This window comes from Puma concolor, chromosome B1 (assembly GCF_028749965.1).
Source record: "Puma concolor isolate L17-30 chromosome B1, mPumCon1.1.hap2, whole genome shotgun sequence".
Taxonomy (NCBI): domain Eukaryota; kingdom Metazoa; phylum Chordata; class Mammalia; order Carnivora; family Felidae; genus Puma; species Puma concolor.
Window position 1 is genome coordinate 140,721,960 of NC_141670.1, and position 20,031 is coordinate 140,741,990.

Below are 20,031 nucleotides of genomic sequence, written 5' to 3' on the forward strand. Positions count from 1 at the left end.
CCCAGCTTTTTCTTTGGAATGCCAAAATGTAAAGGGTGTGGACATTGTTCATAATGGTTTTTAAAGATTGATCAGAATTTTAAGACCCCCTTTCTTTTTTTCAATAATGTTCCCTTTCCCAAACTCTGAATTCTGTTAGTATTTTTCTTTTTATGATGGAGCTTGAAGTGCACTAGGGCCGATCTCTTCCCCTTTCTTTTCTCTTCCTGATGAATATACCACCACTGATTGGAAAATTATTTGTCTGCTTGCTCTGAGCTTCACATTTGTAATCGTCTACTCTTGCTAGCCATTCCTCTTATCCTCTAGGGGTCTTGGGCATAGAGGGTGTGTGCATGGAACTTTCTCCAGTGTAACTAGATTCATACCTGGACCTACAAAAGAATACATGAGAGTGTCAGTGGTGTGTGTGTGTGTGTGTGTGTGTGAAGGGGAGGATGGAGGTATAGACAGAAGATAGGAAAAGTCAGAGGGAGACTTAAAGAACATGAGTTTTATGGTCTCTGAAAATGTCTTCGACATTCTTTCCCAGGTTGACTTTGGATTTGCTAAGAAAATAGGATCTGGACAGAAAACGTGGACGTTCTGTGGAACTCCAGAGTATGTAGCTCCTGAAGTCATTCTCAACAAAGGACATGACTTCAGTGTGGATTTTTGGTCCCTGGGAATTCTAGTGTATGAGCTCCTCACTGGCAAGTAAGTACATTCAAGTTCACAGAAGTGCCAAAATAGTTTACTAATGATAAAAATATATAAGAATTTAACATTTTATAAATGTTTTTGATTCGATGTGATGACTCTCCCCGTATGTATGTTTTACATGTAGCATGCTTGCTGGTTTGTAACGTGGAGAACACATTCAGGAAGGTACGAGAAAAGGAATACAGAATTTCTATGGTCTACCTAAAATGGCAAGGCCTCTTTTCATGGATAACATACTAAGGGTGTGAAGATTTTGGTAATCCTGTTTTAAGAATAAGAAAAGGAATTTCAGTTGCGGGCTGTTATTATTTCCTCTTGTATATATTTTTTGCAGTTGAGAAAATAGTAATCATATTTCAATTAAATCTGTTAAAGAATGAAACTGCCTTTAGCCATGCTTTTCCATCTTCCCAATAAATCATTAACGAGAAAAGCTAAGAGAAAGGAAAATTACTGGATTTAAATTTTAATCTCCTTGTCATCTGCTTTCTAGAGGTGCTAATGAACAGACACCAGACACAGCAGGAAGTTTAGCAGTGAAAATTGAATTATCGTTCCTGGAGGGATTAAAGGGCTATGTTAATGAATCCAAGATCCCAAATATTCAACACACATGCACACGTACACATACGTGCGCATGCATTTATACCCACACGTGCACACACACATATATAGGCTTTATGTAATATTACTTCATGTTGTGAAACACTTTGCAAGTTTACAAAGCACTTACATGTGTGTTATCTAGTTTTGCTTTCATAAATCTATGTGGAAGTTAAAGAAAGAATTTTTATTATTTTATAATTTAAATCTTTATTATGATTATCTTATGATTTAAATTTTATGGATTAGAAAGCCAGGACCGATGGCTGCGGCTTAATATCAGGGATTTGATCCCAGATATTCTAACCCTAAATGTGACACACTTTCCATTCCATGCCCATGCCTTATACATATGTGTTTCTATTTTTTTAATGTCTGTTTTTGAGAGAGAGAGAGAGCATGTGCATGGGGTAGGGGTAGGGGCAGAGAGAGAGGGGGAGGGGACAGAGGATCTGAAGTGGGCTCTGTGCTGACAGCAACCAGTCTGATGCAGGGCTGGAACTCACGAACTGAATGGTGAGATCTTGACCTGAGCCGAAGTTGGACATTTAATGGACTGAGCCACCTAGGTGCCTCCATATGTGTTTTTAATGTAATGCATGGACATACACACAGGATTCAGTTCAGTTTTCTGCCTCTGTTTCAAACTGTTTCGATCATCCCTATAAACTTTTATAAACAAATGTTGTCAGTCTTATATTCAGGGAGGATTTGCATATGGAGTGACATAGGAAATACTGGAATGAGTCTGTTGACGGGGATTCACGTCTCTACACATACTTAACGAGTTTCATATGGGGTGTCTGGGTGGCTCAGTCAGTTGAGTGCCAAACCTCGGCTCAGGTCATGATCTCATGGGTTGTGGGTTCAAGCCCCATGTCGGGCTCTGTGCTGACAGCTCAGAGCCTGGAGCCTGTTTTAGATTCTGTGTCTCCCTCTCTGTCTGCCTCTTCTCGGCTCACGTTTATTTATTTTTGAGACAGGGAGAGACAGAGCATGAATGGGGGAGGGTCAGAGAGAGAGGGAGACACAGAATCTGAAACAGGCTCCAGGCTCTGAACTGTCAGCACAGAGCCCGACGCGGGACTCGAACTCACGGACCGCAAGATCATGACCTGAGCTGAAGTCAGACACTGAACCGACTGAGCCACCCAGGTGTACCCCCCCAAAAAAAATCTTTTTTAAATTTTTTTTAACGTTTATTTATTTTTGAGACAGAGAGAGACAGAGCATGAACACGGGAGGGGCAGAGAGATAGGGAGACACAGAATCTGAAACAGGCTCCAGGCTCTGAGCGGTCAGCACAGAACCCAACGAGGGGCTCGAACTCACGGACTGAGAGATCATGACCTGAGCCAAAGTCGGACGCTTAACCGACCAAGCCACCCAGGCGCCCCCCAAAAAAAAAATTTTTAAGAAGAGTTTCATAGGGGCACCTGTGAATATACCACAGGTATTGTGGATTTGAGCCCTGAATCGGGCTCTGTACTGACCGCTCAGAGCCTGGACCCTGCTTCGGGTTCTGTGTCTCCTTCTCTCTCTGCCCCTCCTCCGCTTTCTCTTTCTCTCTCCAAAATAAACAAACATTAAAAAACAAGTTTCATAAAATCTTGAACTTTCACACTAAAGATTCCAATGTTAGATTACCTGTGGGCTATAGTCACCTCAGTGTCCACGTACATTAAGCACACAGATACAGAAGATGATATGATCTGTATTCATTTTCCAATATTCATTGCTTAAGATTTTGAAGAAAAGAAGAGAAAATTGTCCAGACTGTCATTCAGAGAGAAAGTTTCTTAAAGTCTTGGGACACAGGGAATCTGTCTCAAGAATTTGTTCCTCATCCCTAGGAAATGTGCCAGCGGCATTTCTAAGAGACACACGTGGTTCTTGTAGGTAACTGGAGAATATACACCTCAGTCTTTATCAGCTGGAATAAACGGCTGCAAAGAGTAGGGAAATCAAGGGAGCGAATAAGGAAGAGGGGAACCTCAGTAATGTGGATTTGCTAAAGTGGCTTTGAGCTGTCAAAAAGAAGTTGAGAAATTACTTTCGTAAAGGTTTTCAGGGTAGGGCAAGAGAAATGTTCATTTTAAATGACCCGAACCCTAGAGTCAGAAGGTAAATGAAAATGAGAAAAGAACTGAAACAAACCAAAACACAACCGACACAACATAGCTGTAAATACGTAAGTATTGAAAACACAGCGGTACCTTTTGTTTCATCCCTCATTTTCTGTATAAGCAAAACACAGACTTCTGTTGCACACTTGGTGCAGCAACCTAACTTCAGGTTTATTACTAAGAGTGGGAACTCTCAGCAGCAAAAGTTCTCAAGCATGGCCAAGATATTGGCAGGGTAGTTCATGAAAGTCATCTTTGCTTTTCTGTTATCCAAATTCAGTGGCCAATTCTCAATGCTTTCTTACTCGCCTCAGGGACACTTTCCTTGAAATATTCTCTTCACGTGGCTTCTGGGACCTCCCTTTCTCTCATTTCTTTTTCTCACGCTGGTGGCTCTACCTCAGTCTTCATTGCTGGACCCTTCTCATCCTCCAGCCCTCTCAGCATCAGGCCGCTTCAGTCCTTGATCCCTTTTCTGTCTACTCACTCCTCAGTTGGTATCATCAAGCCGGAAGTATCTGATGATGCCCCAGAATCATACCTCCAGCTCTGACCTGTTTCCTGAATGCCAGACTCCTAAATTCAGCTGCCTGCTTAGCCTATTTGGACATCTACAACATAACTCTATTTGGATATTTCATAACCTGCTCTGTACCCCTGCACCCCCACCTCTGGCCCCCACTCCAGCTTTTCTCCTCTTGGTGAACGCTAGCTCCATTCCATAGGTCGAAACACTAGCATCATTCTTGAATCCTTTTTTTCTCCCACACACCACACTCACCCCATTAGCAATTCCTGTTGGCTTTACCATCTAAATAGATCCAGAATCCAACCACATCTCACCACCTTCACTTCTACAATCCTTAGTTCAGGCTACTGGGCCTTACTTACTTCCCCTACCACCAGCGCTGTCACGGGTCATTTTTGACACTTTTTTTTTTTTTTTAAAGCTTACTCTGACTGCTGTAAACTCCATCATCTGACTCAGAACGTATCCCTAGGCCCTTACCATCATCCACTAGCTTCACATGATACGGCCCCCATCTCTTCTACTCCCCACCTCCTTGCTTACTCATTCTGCCAGCAACCCTGCCCTCACTGTTCCCAGAACATCCCAGGTCCCGCCTAACTCACGGCCTTTGTACCTGTTATCCTGCAGTCTTTTGCCTGCAGATAACAAGTGTGGCTCATTCCTCCCTCTCTCCACTGATACCGCCGCTCAATTGTCAACTTATGAAAGAGGCTTTTCCTATCCACTGGGTCTAAGAAAATCACACCTCTCTCTGTCACTCTGTCTCCTCCTTTATTTTTCTTTTTAGTGATTATCATCACCACCTGACAAATTACCTCTTGTGTATGTGTGTAATTTGTTAAGTGATGTGAAACTAATGAAACTATTTTCCTGCATATATGCATACACTTTTTATTCAATGTCAAAGGAGGAAGAATGGGGGAGGGTGGAAGGGAGGAAAAGAAAAGAAACTCAGTTGTAAATGGATCTGAGAAGTTGGTCCTAGTGTCGTGTTTTGGCTTTTCTTCAGCCCTCCCTTTTCCGGGATTGACCAAATGATGACCTACAATTTGATTCTCAAAGGAATTGAAAAAATGGATTTTCCCAGAAAGATAACAAGAAGGCCTGAGGATTTGATTCGCAGGCTTTGCAGGTGAGAATGAAAATTAAAAGCCCTAGTTCCTGGGGAATGTGTGAAGTGTTCTCATTTCTGTTTCCATGCATTTTAAAATTAGGTATAGGTTTACTTTTTGTACTTTTCTATGTAGCTAAATCATATTTAAAGAAAGTCATTTTCTGTTTTGTACTGGGAATTTGAGTTTACTTCATGTTTCAGAATCATAGTACCTACTTCCAGTTTAAAAGAGATCCACATTTTTCAGCTCATCTTTGAGAATCGCCTTTATCTGTTAGAGGGCAAAATGAACCTAAGTTTAATGAAGGATTATCAACTTACCACCTTGTTATTTTGAGAGAAAATCAGTGGTGATGATCAAATGTTCCTAAAAGCCCTCTCAGCCTTCATTTTATTTTTTTTTAATTTTTTTTTTTTTCAACGTTTATTTTATTTTTGGGACAGAGAGAGACAGAGCATGAACGGGGGAGGGGCAGAGAGAGAGGGAGACACAGAATCGGAAACAGGCTCCAGGCTCTGAGCCATCAGCCCAGAGCCCGATGCGGGGCTCGAACTCACAGACCGCGAGATCGTGACCTGGCTGAAGTCGGACGCTCAACCGACTGCGCCACCCAGGCGCCCCTCAGCCTTCATTTTAAAAAACAGTACTTCTCTAGCCTTATTTTAAATTATTCTAAATTTCTGTTTACCCTTAAAAATAATTTATTGGAGAACAGAAGACTTCTGGACTTTGTGTTTTAACTTTATTTTGTCACTGTTTTCTTTTTTTTTCATATTTGAACTTTTTTTTTTTTAAATCATTACCATTGAGTAAATTTAGGATGTGAAACCTAACTGTGGGCTGCCGACAAATTTCTGCATGTTTCTAAGATTCCAGCTCAGATGTAAATGATTCACGAAAGCTTTCTCTGGTTTCTTAGCAAAGTTGGTAAGATAGCATCCTCCTGTTCTTTTAAGCATTTATTCATAGCTCATTTAAAGCACTGGGGTATGTACGTCTATATACATACACACATGCCAGAAAGGGGCGTGTGGTTTTCATCTCCCTTTACTCAGCTGCCTGGTCTGTGGATATTGTTGAATAATGAATGAACAAATATATATATATAAAATGTTAAATTTTAATTTAAAATTCACTGAGGCATAATTACTATAAATTGCCTTTTCAAAAAACATTTTTTTTTTTTTTTTAGGCAAAATCCAACGGAGAGACTTGGAAATCTGAAGAATGGAATCAATGACATTAAGAGACACAGGTACATAGCTGATTCTCTGCCAGAAAAAAAAAAAAGAAATTTATAGAAAAAAAATGAAGCTTCTCTCAGTAGGTCACAAGGGTCCCCTTACGGATGCTCAGTTTTTCCTTTTTGGTGGTTTTCTTTTTAATTTGTGTTTTACTAGGTGCAGTTACAATAATCAGTCTCATTTCTTTACTGTTGGAAATTCACATCAAGAATGGATGAAGTTCTAAAACAAGTGACAAAATCACGTCTTTAAGTTATAGTGACTTAGCTTTTTATACACTGCTATTCTTATTTTTTTTTAATATCAACTTGGATTCTATAGACGAATTAATTTTTAATTTTGACCTTTGATTTATGAGTAAAGTACAATATAGTCTCTGTTGTCAATATTAAAGAGAAATCAACTGTTAAATAGTGTTCTTTTTTAGTTTTAGTAATAATATGTATTTATTTTAAATATAATTTTCCTCTGACTAGCTCTCCAAATTTTGAAGCCTAGTGTTGTATTTCACTTTTGGGGTAAAGTACATTGATTTCCACAAAACCTCAAACAGTGTTTTAGCCTTATACAATAATCTAATATGCATCTCTTTGGCTCTGTGGATTTCTAAAGCTGGTCTTTAGAACCATTGGTGACTTGCATGAGTTATCCTCTTTGATGTGGTTGCATATGAGGAGTTAAAGCCTTTCAGATTTTTTTTTTTTTTTTTAGAGAGAACGCAAGCAGGGGAGAGGGCAGAGGGAGACAGAGAGAGAGAGAAAGAGAGAGAGAGAGAGAAAGAGAGAGAGAGAGAGAGAGAGAGAGAGAGAGAGAATCTTAAGCAGTCTCTGTGCTTAGTGTGGAGCCCCATTTGGGGCTCAATTCCATGACTCTGGGATCATAACCTGAACTGAAATCAAGAGTCAAACACTCAACTGACTGAGCCACCCATGTGCCCCCAGATTTTTTTTTAAATTGATGCCTAGCTAAATCCTGCAGTCCTCAAGATGTTTTAATTTTCCTCATGGTATACAGATATAAAGTGTCGCCTGTTGATAGTACTATTGATAAAAGAAAAACTAAATTTGAGAATTTCATCATTGAAAACATGTGAACTCGCTAAAGTGTTTTCTGTTCAGAAATGAAAACACCTCTCAGTATTTCATTCCTATCTGGATTTTTTTTTTTTTTTTGTACTGAAGAAGCAGAGGCATATAAATGCAGCATGGAAATAAAGGGAGAGAAGCTTCTGAATAGAAACACTATTCATTTTGCTTTAACAGTAGTGGTGCAGCTTCAAAAAAAAAAAAAAAAAAAAAAATCCCCTGCTGCCAGCCCTGCTCCATCTATTCATGAACTTACTTGAAATAAAGCCATGTATTCAACATTGTAAATTCATATTGGGCCTTGCCCTAAGGGTGTGTTAGGAGGGAGGGAGGATGATACAGACTCCTCTACGCATTTAGAGACATCAAAATGCTTTTGGTATTTTATTGTTTTTTGTGATCCTTTGGATTGCCCTCAGTGTCAAGCTCCTTATTTGTCTTAGATTCCAATTTATCTTTCTTTCTCCATGCTGTTATCACAATTTCTGTTCTCATTATAAAATGACACATAAGCCCGCTCTTCATATTAGGCAAACAAGTGTACTGTCAGTTAAAGTCATTCTTCCAATATTATTGTCCTCCTTTCTCTCATTAAAGAAGCGTCTTCAGTTTTGCTCTGGGATGGTTGGGTTAACAGGCTCTGGTTTTATCTTTTATTTCTTATTTACCTGAGGCTCATTTAAATGTGGCTGTCAAATTGTGATTGGATGCACATACAAATTGATACTAAAGGCTTTTCTCACGTCAGCGTGGTAATGAAGAATTTTGAATTTCCTTCCCTGTGGGGATTAATTTACCCACTCTTCTTAACAGGCAGGATGTTCTTTGCCGCATTAGGGTACAGAGTGCCGCACATGAGATAGAGGTCAGTAATGAGATGTACCAAATTTACACAGTGTCGTTCAGTGAGCCCCAGGAGCTCAAAGACATCATTTCATCTGATTTTTGTAGTGCTTCTTATGATACAAAGCTGAGGCAGGGGGGACCTGAAAAAGAGATGTCTCCCTGCCTTCAAGTAGGAGGGTTCTAAAACCTTCCACATGTCTCCAAGGCTTAGAGCTTCCCTGCTCAGTATATTCTTGGACTTAAAAAGAATATCTTTCTGAAATTTGCCATCAGATTTTCCCACTCTTCTCTAAAGTAAAACATATGCTTTTTTCTTAGAGAACCATTCATTTTAAGTTTGTATTTAAAAACAATACAGTTTAACATGGCCTGTTGTTGGTTGTCCATTCTGAGTTAAGTCACCTGAACTAAAAATAATCAGAACGCCTCCCTCCCCTATTTCTGAGCTAACCTATAAACTAGGCACCGATCACGTCTCCCAACACCTATCTGAAAAGAGGGATAATATATTTGTAGGGTGCAATTAAATCTTTCCTGCTAGATAGGGGAATAATTTGTTTCAGGTATTTTAATGTTGCCATTAATAGGTCTAGCCACTAAAATTACTTTCAAAGAATAGCTTCTATGGGGCTTCTAAAAATGAAGAAGCAATTTATGTGCCATTGCTGCTAATATTTTTTTGGTGAATATTTTTCCCACATGAATGCATGCTGGCACTGGCATTACTTAAAATGTGGTTGGTGTCAAAAGGCCAAGTGTTAAGTGAATGGCCACTCATGTTAAGTAAATATTGCCATAAGTCAAATTGTAACAAGTACTCAGCGAAAAATGTATAGGCTCTTTGATTCGGTAGAGTAACAGCAGTGATTTTTATTAATATTTATGGAGTAGCTTCTGGGTAGAGAGCACTGTAAAATATGTTAAAAGAAATTGTGGCAATATCTGGTGGCAAAAGAAAAGAATCCACATAACTGTGCACCTAGAAATCCCTAAAAATGGAGCCTCAGTCTATGCAAAGAAGCTGATGGGTGGATCAGGGAGAGGACTTCTGTGGTTTTGTAGCAAGAACAAAGGAAGCCATACAGTTGGGGCTGCTGTCTGACTTTCACTCTTTGATTAGTGTCTCAACAGCTTTCACTAAAATGGCCCTTTGGGTTAAGAATGGCATCTGAAATGGAATGTACTGGAGCCTTCCCTCTGTTTATAGTACTTTTTGTCTTGCTAAGCTTAGACTTGGAATGGGGAAGCCAGAGACTGAATGAAGACCAACTCCAGGGGTGGGAAGAGATTAGAAAAGATGGAAGAGCATAGGGAGCCTGGGTGGCTTAGTCAGTTAAACATCCCACTCTTGATTTTGGCTCAGGTCATGATCTCACCATTTGTGAGTTCTAGCCCCGTGTCAGGCTCTGTGCTGTCAGTGAAGCCTGCTTGGGATTCTCTGTCTCCCTCCGTCTCTGCCCCTCCCCAGTTCACATTCTCTCTCACTCAAAAATAAATAAATGAACATTAAAAAAAAAAAAAGATGGAACAACATAACTTCTGGTGTGGCTCACAGACAGGAGTGGGACAGCCTCCCAAAATCACCCAGCCTTCAGCCTCACATCTCTACCAAGGCCCTGCCGCATCACGGCCCCCTGTGGTCATGCTCCACACAACAGCCAGAATTATCCTTTGGAAGTGTGCTTAGATTCCGTCATTTCCTTAGAACTTTCTTTTTTTTCTTCTTCCTTTTTAAAATCTTTTTTTTAAGTTTATTTATTCTGAGAGAGAGAGAGAGAGAGAGAGAGAGAGAGAGAGAGAGAGAGGCACGAGCGGGGGAGTGACATAGAGTAAAGGAGCAAGAGAATCCCAAGCAGGCTTCTCACTGACAGTGTGATGTCACTGAGAGTGACTTTTTTCCTCTTCCTACTTCGATTTGACACATTTTATTAAGTTTGCTTTTTTAATTTATTCTGAGAGAGAAAGCAAGTGGGGATCGGGAGCAGAGAGAGAGGTAGAGAGAGAATCCCAGGCAGGCTCTGTACTGTCGGTGCATGGGGCCTGATGCAGGGCCGAAACTCACAAACCGTGAGATCATGACCTGAGCCAAGATCAAGAGTCGGACGCTTCACTGACTGAGCCATCCAGGTGCCCCTTGCTTAGAACTTTCTAATGGCTTCCCATTAAGCATAAAATCCTGATTCCATACTATGTTCTACAAGGCTTACGTGGCCTGGCCTCTGGCCAGTTCTCAGATACCTTATTTTTTGTTCTAGTTTCCTCTCCATTCACCACCCCTCAGCTCATTTACATCACTTCCTTTCATTTAGGGCCTTGCCACGAGTTTTCCCATGGATCTCCCCTCTCTTCATTCCAGCTGGTCCTAACATCCAATCTCAGTCACCCGCCACCACATTATTCCCTTTTATCTTCTTAGTCCTTACTAGTATCTGAAATTAAGTATTAGTATTGTTTATTTGTTTTGTTTATTTCCTTGTAAACTCCTACCAAAATATAAATATCCTAAAAGCAGGACCTTTGTTTGTTTGTTTGTTTGTTTGTTTGTTTGTTTTTGATGCCTGGGACCAAACTGACTTTCCAAAAATTGTGCTGGCGAGCTTTTCAATAGAAAAGATCAGTGGGTATAGAAGAGTATTATTACATGTTCCTTATAAGATTCCGAGAGACAGGATACATTATTTACATCCAAGAGAAGCAAGGCCTCCTTACTTCTACTGTTGCGTTTCCAACCCACCAAGTTTGATATGTGTCCTAAAGACCAGATCATTACATTTATTGATTGATTGATTGATTGATTTTCTTCTTTTTTTTTTTTTTAAATGTTTTTATTTACTTTTGAGAGAGAGAGATTGGGAGAGAGCAAAAGCAGGGGAGGGGAAGAGTGAGAGGGAGGCAGTGGATCTGGAGAGGGAGGCTGACAGCACAGAGCCTGATGCAGGGCTCGAACTCATGAACCATGAGATCATGACCTGAGCCAAAGTTGTACACTTAACTGACTGAGCCACCCAGGCACCCCCAGATAATTTTATTTTTAGATTAATGATGTGGAAGCAATAAATAAAAAGAAACTTCATCTGGCTATCAGCTTAACCTCATTACAGATTATTGTAAAAAACCTTTTTATCTTGGAGCTTTTTGTATACAAATCACTAAGAGCACCACCAAGGTGGAATTATATTCTAAGACATGATAGGAAGAGGTTATGCGTAAGTGTCTTCTCTTGAAGAGTCATTCAGTTATTCAACAAACATTTATTGAGCCTGGTTTGATGACTAGTCTTGCTCCTAGTGTCAGGGACACAGAAGGAAAGCAAACAGATGAAAATTCTTGTCCTCATGGAGCTAGCATTCTAGCGGGGAAGATAGGATGAACAGGATAACTAAGTAAAGTATATGGCAGATACATCAGATAGCAGAGAACTAAAGCAGGAAGGAGGATAAGAAGTGGGGTGGGGAGGTATGGAGGTGAGATGTTACATTGGATGGTCAAAGAAGACCTCACTAAGAAAATGATCTTTGAGAAAAGACCTGACAGTATTGAGGGAACAAACCACATGCAAATCTGGGGAGAGAACCATCTAGCTTTGAGTGCAAAGGTCTGCAAGTGGGAGCATCTCTGCCTTGTTGGAAGAACGAGGAAGAAGAGAGGAATGAAAGTAGGATGGTGGTGAGGTGGGGTATGGGGTGGTGGTGGAAAGGGTGGTGTGCAAGGCCTTAGGGGTTACACTGAAGTCTTGGCCTTTCACACTGAGCAAAATGGGAAGCATAGGGGGGGAGTTGAACAAAGGTCTGACGTGATCTGACTTATGTTTTAAATGATCACACTTGCTGCTCAGTGATATCCTGTGGACAAAAGCAGGAAGACCTCTTGGGAAGTTATTGCAATAATACAGGTGAAGAATAGTAGTGGCTTGGCCCATGCTGGTAGAGTGAAGGTGACGAGAATTTTTCACATTCTGAATTCAGATAGATTTTGAAGGTAACACTGACAAGATTTGCATTTGGACTGAGGCAGAGATGAGAGAAAGGATAACTCCAAGGTCTTTGGTTGGAACAACTGGAAGAGTTGAGGCCAGCTCGTTGGGAGAACATTTGGACCTCCAGTGTGGGCCTGCTACATGCTAGATGCAGGTTAGACACCTACTTAGGAGATGGGGAATAGCAGCTGTAGCTATTAGCCTGGGAAGCAATGGAGAGCTCTTGATTGGAAATAGAAATGGTTAACCAGTGTAAAATGCTATCCAAAGCTATAAGACTGAATGAGTTTACCCAGGAAATGAGGGTAGTTGAAAAAAGAAGGTTCAAGGACTGAGCCCTGGAGCATACCGATTTCCTGTGGAAATAGCAGTGGGAAAGGAGGGACAGCACCCAAAAAGGTAGGAGAATAACATGTCTTGGAAGCCAAGTGAAAACAGTATTTCAGGAAGCCTGAGTGATGAACCATGGCAAATGCTCATAGGTTAAGTAAGAAAAACTGAGAATTGAAGAGTTCACAGGAGTGAAGGGGGTGAATGCTGATTGCATTCAGGAGAAATACAGGTGCAGTCAGGAGAAAATTGGTAAGTAGAGGGATTAGATCATTCTTCCAAGGAGTTTTCCTGTGGTCGGGGGAGAAAAATAAAGTGAAAGTTGGATGGGCACTCAGGTCAAGGGAGGGCATTATGGGGGTGCCTGTGTGGCTCAGTTGGTTAAGCGTCTGGCTCTTGATATTGGCTCAGGTCATTATTTCAGGATTCGTGAGTTTGAGCCCCACGTTGGGCTCTATGCTGACAGTGTGGAGCCTGCTTGGGACTCTCTCTCTCTTTCTCTCTCTCTCTCTCTGTCTCTCTCTCTGCCCCCTCCCCCGTCTCAAAATAAATAAATAAAATTTTAAAACAAAGGGAAGGTGTTTTTGTCGTTGGGAGAAATAAAATGTCCCCATACTGATGGGAATGATCTAGCAGGTAGACATTAAAGATTCAAGAGAGAGGACAATGGCAGATACATGCCTCTGAATAGAGACGTCTCCAGGATCAAGTACCCGGTGGAGGAGCTGAGCTGAGCTTACTGAGTTAACCCTGGTGCACCAGGGATGCAAGCACGCGGATGTGGACAGGCAGGCAGTTATGCTGGTAGGGGATTGTGGCAACTCAGTTTTTTTCAGTGAAACAGGAAGCCAGGTCACCATTTGGGAGTGAGGATGGAGGTGGGGAAGGTTTCTGGAAGTTTGAGGAGGGAGGACCAAGTATGAATTATGAGTCTAGGGGAGTGTGACAATGGGTGGGACAACAGGGAAATCTAGACCAATTGCTGGGCAGCATTAACTGCCCCCTTGAGGTTAGTGGGCATGGATTTAATGTGACAGCAGACTACCAGACAGACATGCATTTTTCCACCGGCCACTTGCAGCTGCACTGTCGTGGGTGGGGAGAGGGCAACAGAATGGACTGACAGACACCTTGATGTGCTAAGAGTTGATCTGGCGAGTAATATTCCTCTGTACTGTTTTTACTTCTCAGGTGGTTAAATGGTTTTAATTGGGAGGGACTGAAAGCACGGAACCTTCCATCACCTTTACAAAGAGAGGTATGGTATCTACTCTACTCCATTTGTTCTAGTTTCTGTTTTTATAAGCAGAATATGGGTGTCTTTGTGTGCGCCACAGTTTAGATTTTTTAATCGGTTTTTAAAAGTCAGTGAAAATGTCACAGCAGTTGTGATTATAGGGACTAAATAGCATTTCTTATTTGATGGCGATTAGCTCAATTCTCAGGAACCAGTTACATATAAATCTAAGTCCCCATGTCGTTGGTGTTGGTCAGACTGACAAAGGGCTCTAGAAGTATATAATATGAATCATACGTATTATTTAAAATTTTCTAGTTAGCCATAGGAAAATGAAACAGGTGAAATTAATTTTAATCACTACAGCGTATTAAAAACTTGCCGTTTTGATGTGTCATCGATATAAAATTTTAATGAGATGTCACGTTCATTTTTCCATACTGTTTTTGAAATCCCAAGTGGATTTTACAGTTAACAGCAATCTCACTTTGAACTAGCCACCTTCCACGTGCTCAGTCACCACCTGTTGCTGGTTGGACAGCCCAGCTCTAGAGAAAGCAGATCATCTGCTAACTTGCAAAGGGAAGAATGACTCAGGAATGATCTAGGTCGACACCCTACAGACTCTATGCGGTGTTCTCGTTACTGGAATTTTAAAGATCTGTGACTCCCTCGTACATTTTTAGATTGACATCTCAGTGTTTTCATCACATGCTTAAATTATTGTGAAGGATGTGATTTATGATTTCTAGTTTGTTGTAAATATTGACATTTTGAAGTAAAACATTCCTCCTTTAAATATATGCAATGTGATCTAAATACCAGTGAGATTTGATGCCCATCAGCCACTTAAAAAATACAGACAGCGGGGCGCCTGGGTGGCTCAGTGGGTTAAACATCTGACTCTTGATTTTGGCTGAGGTCATGATCTCATGGTTCCTGAGATGGAGCCCCGCCTTGGGCTCTGCGCTGACAGCTCAGAACCAGCTTGGGATTCTCTATTTCTTCCCCTCTCCCCCCCACCCCACCTTATGCTCTTTCTCTCTCTCTCTCTCTCTCTCTCTCTCTCTCTCTCTCTGTCTCTGTCTCTCAAAGTAAAAAAATATACTTAAAAAATAAAAAATACTGACAGCAATATTACATAATTCTTTTTTCTCCCTGAATTTATATTTTTATATTCCCATCCTATTTTCCCTAAAAAAATTATTTATGTAAAAGTATTCCTATGCTTGCCAGTATTTGAGTATTCTTTAAATGCCTTTGAACTATAGTTTTCTAAATTTTAAAATCCCTGTGAAAAAACAGAAATTTCTGTGACAACATAAATATTTCTTCTGGATTCAGTTATAATTACATTTTTATAGCATTGAGTATCAATCAACAGAAATATGTTATAAAATTTTAAAGTAAGTATTTAACAAATATTTCCTGAAAAGAAAGAAATGTCACTTATTAAAAAAATGGGATCAGGGGGTGCCTGCATGGTTCAGTAGGTTGAGCGTCCAACTCTTGATTTTGCCCGAGTCATGGGATCGGGCTCACTGGGCTCAAGATTCTCTCTCTCTCTCTGCCCCTCTCTCCCACTCATGCTGTGTCTCTCTCTCTGAAATTAAATAATAATAATAACGATAACAATAACAATAAAAGAATGGGAATGGGTTCAGGGTCCACATCAATTCTATTCCTTTTTAAAATTATATTGGGTGGCTCAGTTGGTTAAACGTCTGACTTTGGCTCAGGTCATGATCTCACTGCTCATGAGTTCAAGCCCTGCATGGGGTTCTGTGCTGACAGCTCAGAGCCTGGAGCCTGTTTTGGATTCTGTGTCTCCTTCTCTGCCCGTCCCCTGCTTGTGCTCTCTCTCTCTCTCTCTATCTCTTTCTCAAAAATAAATAAATACAAAAAAATATTTAAAATTATATGGATATAAATGCTAAGAGCTGTGTTCACATAGGTAAGTGGGAATGGAAGGTTTTATATTAGCAGTGTTGCTTTGAATACCTTATGAGTGATCTCCAACCTCCTCTAAAAACACATTATGACCTTCCATAAGTAGTATTTGTTCTGATTTATCAGCTGAGAGTCCAGTTGTGTACTTTTAAATTTTGTTTGCAAGCAAATAATTGAAAACCATCTGATTTGCAAAATAGGTTAATTCCAGAATCATTTCACTCTTTGAACAGGGTCAGTCATATTTTAAATTGACCCTTTGGCATTCTGGAAACTTTATATGGGTCAATTAACCGTATAAAAATCCACTTTTATAAAGTGGAAAAAGTATTTAAAAGTGGCAAATTTTGATTTTTTTTAAATATTTGCTGTTAAAATGTTTTTCAATCTGAAAAAAAAAAAAGATATAATTTCTACCACTTTTTCTTTTGGATGTACCTCCTCAGGCCAGGAAGCTTCTATTGAATGTAATGCAGTGACCAGATCCATTGAGGCTCAAAAACGATAATTGGGAGGGGCGCCTGGGTGGCTCAGTTGGGTGAGCGTCCAACTTCGGCTCAGGTCACGGTCTCGCGGTTCATGGGTTTGAGCCCCGCATCGGGCTCTGTGCTGACAGCTCAGAGCCTGGAGCCTGCTTTGGATTCTGTGTCTCCTTCTCTCTCTGTGCCTCCCCCACTTGCGCTCTGTCTCTCTCTGTCTATCAAAAATAAATAAATGTAAAAAAAATTTTTAATGATAAATGGTCATCTTTTCCTTACATGTAACTTACCAGTGGTTGCAGTATAAAATCGTTGTTCAAATATAAGAAGCATTACCTGTATATAATAGCTTGCTCAGTCAACGTTCTCCTCACCTTTGGTTTAATTCTTCCTCTATTAGCTCAGTGGACCCACAGACCACAGCTACTTTGACAAGTATCCCCCTGAAAAGGGTGTGCCTCCAGATGAGCTGTCAGGCTGGGATAAAGACTTCTGACAGAAGAAAAGATGATTACTGCCGATACATACAGAAGAAGAGTGTAAGGACCAATAACCCAGTAGTGATCATTTCTCTCTTTGGAGTATTATAATATCTTTTGGAAGACCATTAGGGAAGAGGAATCCCTGGCCATGAGCTGGGTGGACGATGTGGCTATGAAGGTGGTTCTGAATTATAATGTCTCATTTAGATGCTGTGAATTATTCATGTATTCTGTTCTTCGCTTTTCTCAAATGCTGAAGGCTATCCTATTCCCCTCTCCATAGTCTGAACCAGTTGTGCTGATGGGGCACCATTTTCTCTGCAATCTGTTGCTCCATCCCAATCATACTTGTCTCCTTTGAATCCTAATAAGGTTTAAAAAGTGTCTTGCCTTTGAGCAACTAAGTCACGCAAATGGAAGGAAGAAAAGGGGTGAGCTTTAGAAGGCTTCCCCTGTGACAGCAATTCCATGTAAGCATTACGGCATCTCAAAGTCGTGGTTTGCAGAAATCTTTGTAGTCCATACAAGCTCTTGATTTTCATCTGCATTCCACCTAAAAACATGTTAACATGTTTCTGGTGCTGGTCTGGGAAAGGCAAGTTTAAGTATTAGTGGTACCACTTCCTAACATAAATGAGTTAATTCATCCAGCCAGTAATTATATTCCATTGGGGAACTTGGAAAAAATAAAGCAAAAAATATTTTTCATTCTCCTGTGACCAGCTGTGATACCTCAGAGACTTTTCAAAAGCCTTGTTAAAAGTAGTTATAATGTGTGATCAGGTGATGGGCCTTTGGAAAGGTTTTATCTTATATGCTAAATATTTTCCCAATCAAAGTAGAAAACGCACAGACACAAAATCGTGAAGGCTTTTTCTTCTCATTAAATATGGAGGAGAATAATTTCTAATGGGTCAGGTTGCTGACTCTGAAACCCTGAGATATTTTGGCCAGTTCTATGAATGTTGCTGTTAATCAATCAAGAGTATAGAATAACCACAGTTAATTTTTAATGAAAGTCCCATTGACTAATGTTGATGCACTGTAATCACTGTTGCATCAATAACTTTTTAAGGAGATTTGAGTCATGGATGTGTTTATAATTTTAGATTTTTGAGGTAGGCAAGCACCTCGAGAAGTCATAGGACTTAAGTAAAAGGGACATCCAGGATGTGCCCTTCTGTCTTCTCACAACCTTCCAGATGATGAATAGACTAGTTTCAATGGCATTGGATGCCAGTGCCTAAGAAGTTTACTAGAGAATGTTTTTATGTATCGACCAAAATCCTACCAAATGGATGGGAAGCAGACTTTCTCTGTATCTTTTTGATCTGGCAGAGTAAAAATAACATCTAAGTTCCTGCATTATTCAAGCTTCTGGTTATATTTTCACATGCTAATGTTCTATGGGAAAAGCAACCTCTGCCCACTCTCCACCCATATTTTCAGCATTCAGAAAGAGTCAGCTATATGCTTCCTGAAAAGTCAAACCAGTTAAGTGAGGCCCAACCCAAGAAGGTGCATCCTTAACAAACTGAATTTCCACATTTAGAGAATCCTTTTGCTGAACCAAAGAATTTTTGTTTCCTGGAGTAGTATTTTTAAAGATTATGTATTGTACATAGACAAAGCATTTTTAATAGGATCAACATAACCTGCTTAATGAATTTCTAAGATTTTTAAGAGATTTTTATTTGCATTTGGTTTGTAAGCATTGTATGTTTTTCATGTATATATTTTTAAATTGCCCACCTATAAATGTAGAAAATTTATGCATTGGATGGATATTAGAATTATATAGTTATAATAATAATTAATATTCTCAAAGGAGATCAATAGTTGTAATTCAAAAAAGACTTACATACATACAATAAAAACCAACTGAGAGTACTACAGTTTTACTTTGCCTGTGATTGGCCATATCAGTATACAATCTCCACATTTGATTTTATTTTGTTTCCTTTACAGTACTTTATAAAGATGAAGAAATGAACCATCATATAATCCCAATAATTCCACTGTTTCCTAGCTGGGTGACCTTGGGAAACTGAGTTCACTACTTTGAGTAGAGCACTAGCTTTCTCACCTGTAGAAGAAGTCATGGTAAAGTGGTACCTACTTTAGAGGCCTGTTTCAGGCCTTAACAAAGACACCCAAAGAGTCCTTTGCTGATATCTGTGAAATAATCAATGCTGCATAGGTGGGAGCTACTGTTACCGTCTCTGGTAGAATCAAAGGGGACTTAATAACCATTTAGTCTTGAACCTATGTATCATTGATATCTGTATGTACAGTTGTTCCAATTAAAATCAGTATTTATCTTCTTCTTTTAAATCATGAAGTAAAGATGAAGAATTAATCCTCACCAAAATGACGTGCTTTATTAACAGCTCACCTACATTTCTAAACTCTAATTTTTAATGAATTAAGGACATATATGTGTATATATATTCTTAGAAAATACAGCCCATCGTATTCCTGATCATTAAATCATTCTTGTTCTCTCTTTTCCAAATGCAAGGTTAAGTTTTCATTCTTGAAGCTCTTCTCTTTGGGGCCAACTTTTCACAATTGTAGTTTCTGAATATTTCCTCTAAATATGAAAATGTCTGGAGGGAGAAGAATATAATGATGAAAAGTAAGAGTTTTTAAGTTAAAAAGATCTGGGTTTGAATTCTAGCTCTGCCCAGATTTGTGTGAACAGTAAACCATATCTTTATTCATCTGTAACTCAGAGAGATATACATGTAAAGCTTTGGAGTATTGGGCCAGAATATTAATACTTGTAGGTCACTGATAATAACCATTTGGAAATAAATATATACATATATTTCTTTTGGCATAATAATAAATCCTTGTTCTTTATTGCTAGGCATTGTGCTAGGGGTATTTACATCTTTTATCTGATTCACACAAGATTCTAAAGTAATCATAAACGTACTGACTGTTGATTGCCCTCAAAGCTAGACATTGGCTTCCATGTACATTTCATTCACAATTTCACTGTTGTGGTTTTTCATAGCTTAGTCCCAGTTATTATGACTATATAACAACCACAATTTAGTTGCTTAGAACAACAGTCTTATTATTATCCTAGATTCTGTGGGTCAGGAATTCAAACACACAGAGAAGATGGCTTGTCTCTGCACCACAATATCTGGGACATCGGGGGGAAAGACTCCTAGACTGGGGTAACTTCAATAGCCAGAACCTAGAATCACCTAAAGCCTTGTTACTCACTATCTGGAGCTTAGGCTGAGGACACTCAAGACTAGGACTTCTGACCAGAGTGCCTGCACATGTCCTCTCCACAGCTTGGATTCC

The 20,031-nt window shown here is 39.8% G+C and overlaps 1 protein-coding gene across 5 annotated transcripts in view; it reads left to right on the top strand.

Annotated features, from left to right (window-relative positions):
* PRKG2 (protein kinase cGMP-dependent 2) overlaps positions 1-19,559 on the top strand; it is a 106,059-nt gene extending 86,500 nt beyond the window's left edge. For 4 of the 5 annotated variants that reach the window (XM_086704764.1, XM_086704762.1, XM_086704765.1 and 1 more), the window contains 5 exons: positions 533-696; positions 4,973-5,095; positions 6,271-6,333; positions 13,751-13,817; positions 16,626-18,597. In XM_086704764.1, the coding sequence (XP_086560890.1) occupies positions 533-696; positions 4,973-5,095; positions 6,271-6,333; positions 13,751-13,817; positions 16,626-16,721 (513 nt within the window). In that variant the 3' untranslated portion in view covers positions 16,722-18,597. Of the gene's footprint in view, positions 1-532; positions 697-4,972; positions 5,096-6,270; positions 6,334-13,750; positions 13,818-16,625; positions 18,598-18,675 lie in introns of those variants that run through there. The other variant, XM_086704763.1, reaches the window with a different exon arrangement.
* Positions 19,560-20,031: the final 472 nt, after the last annotated feature.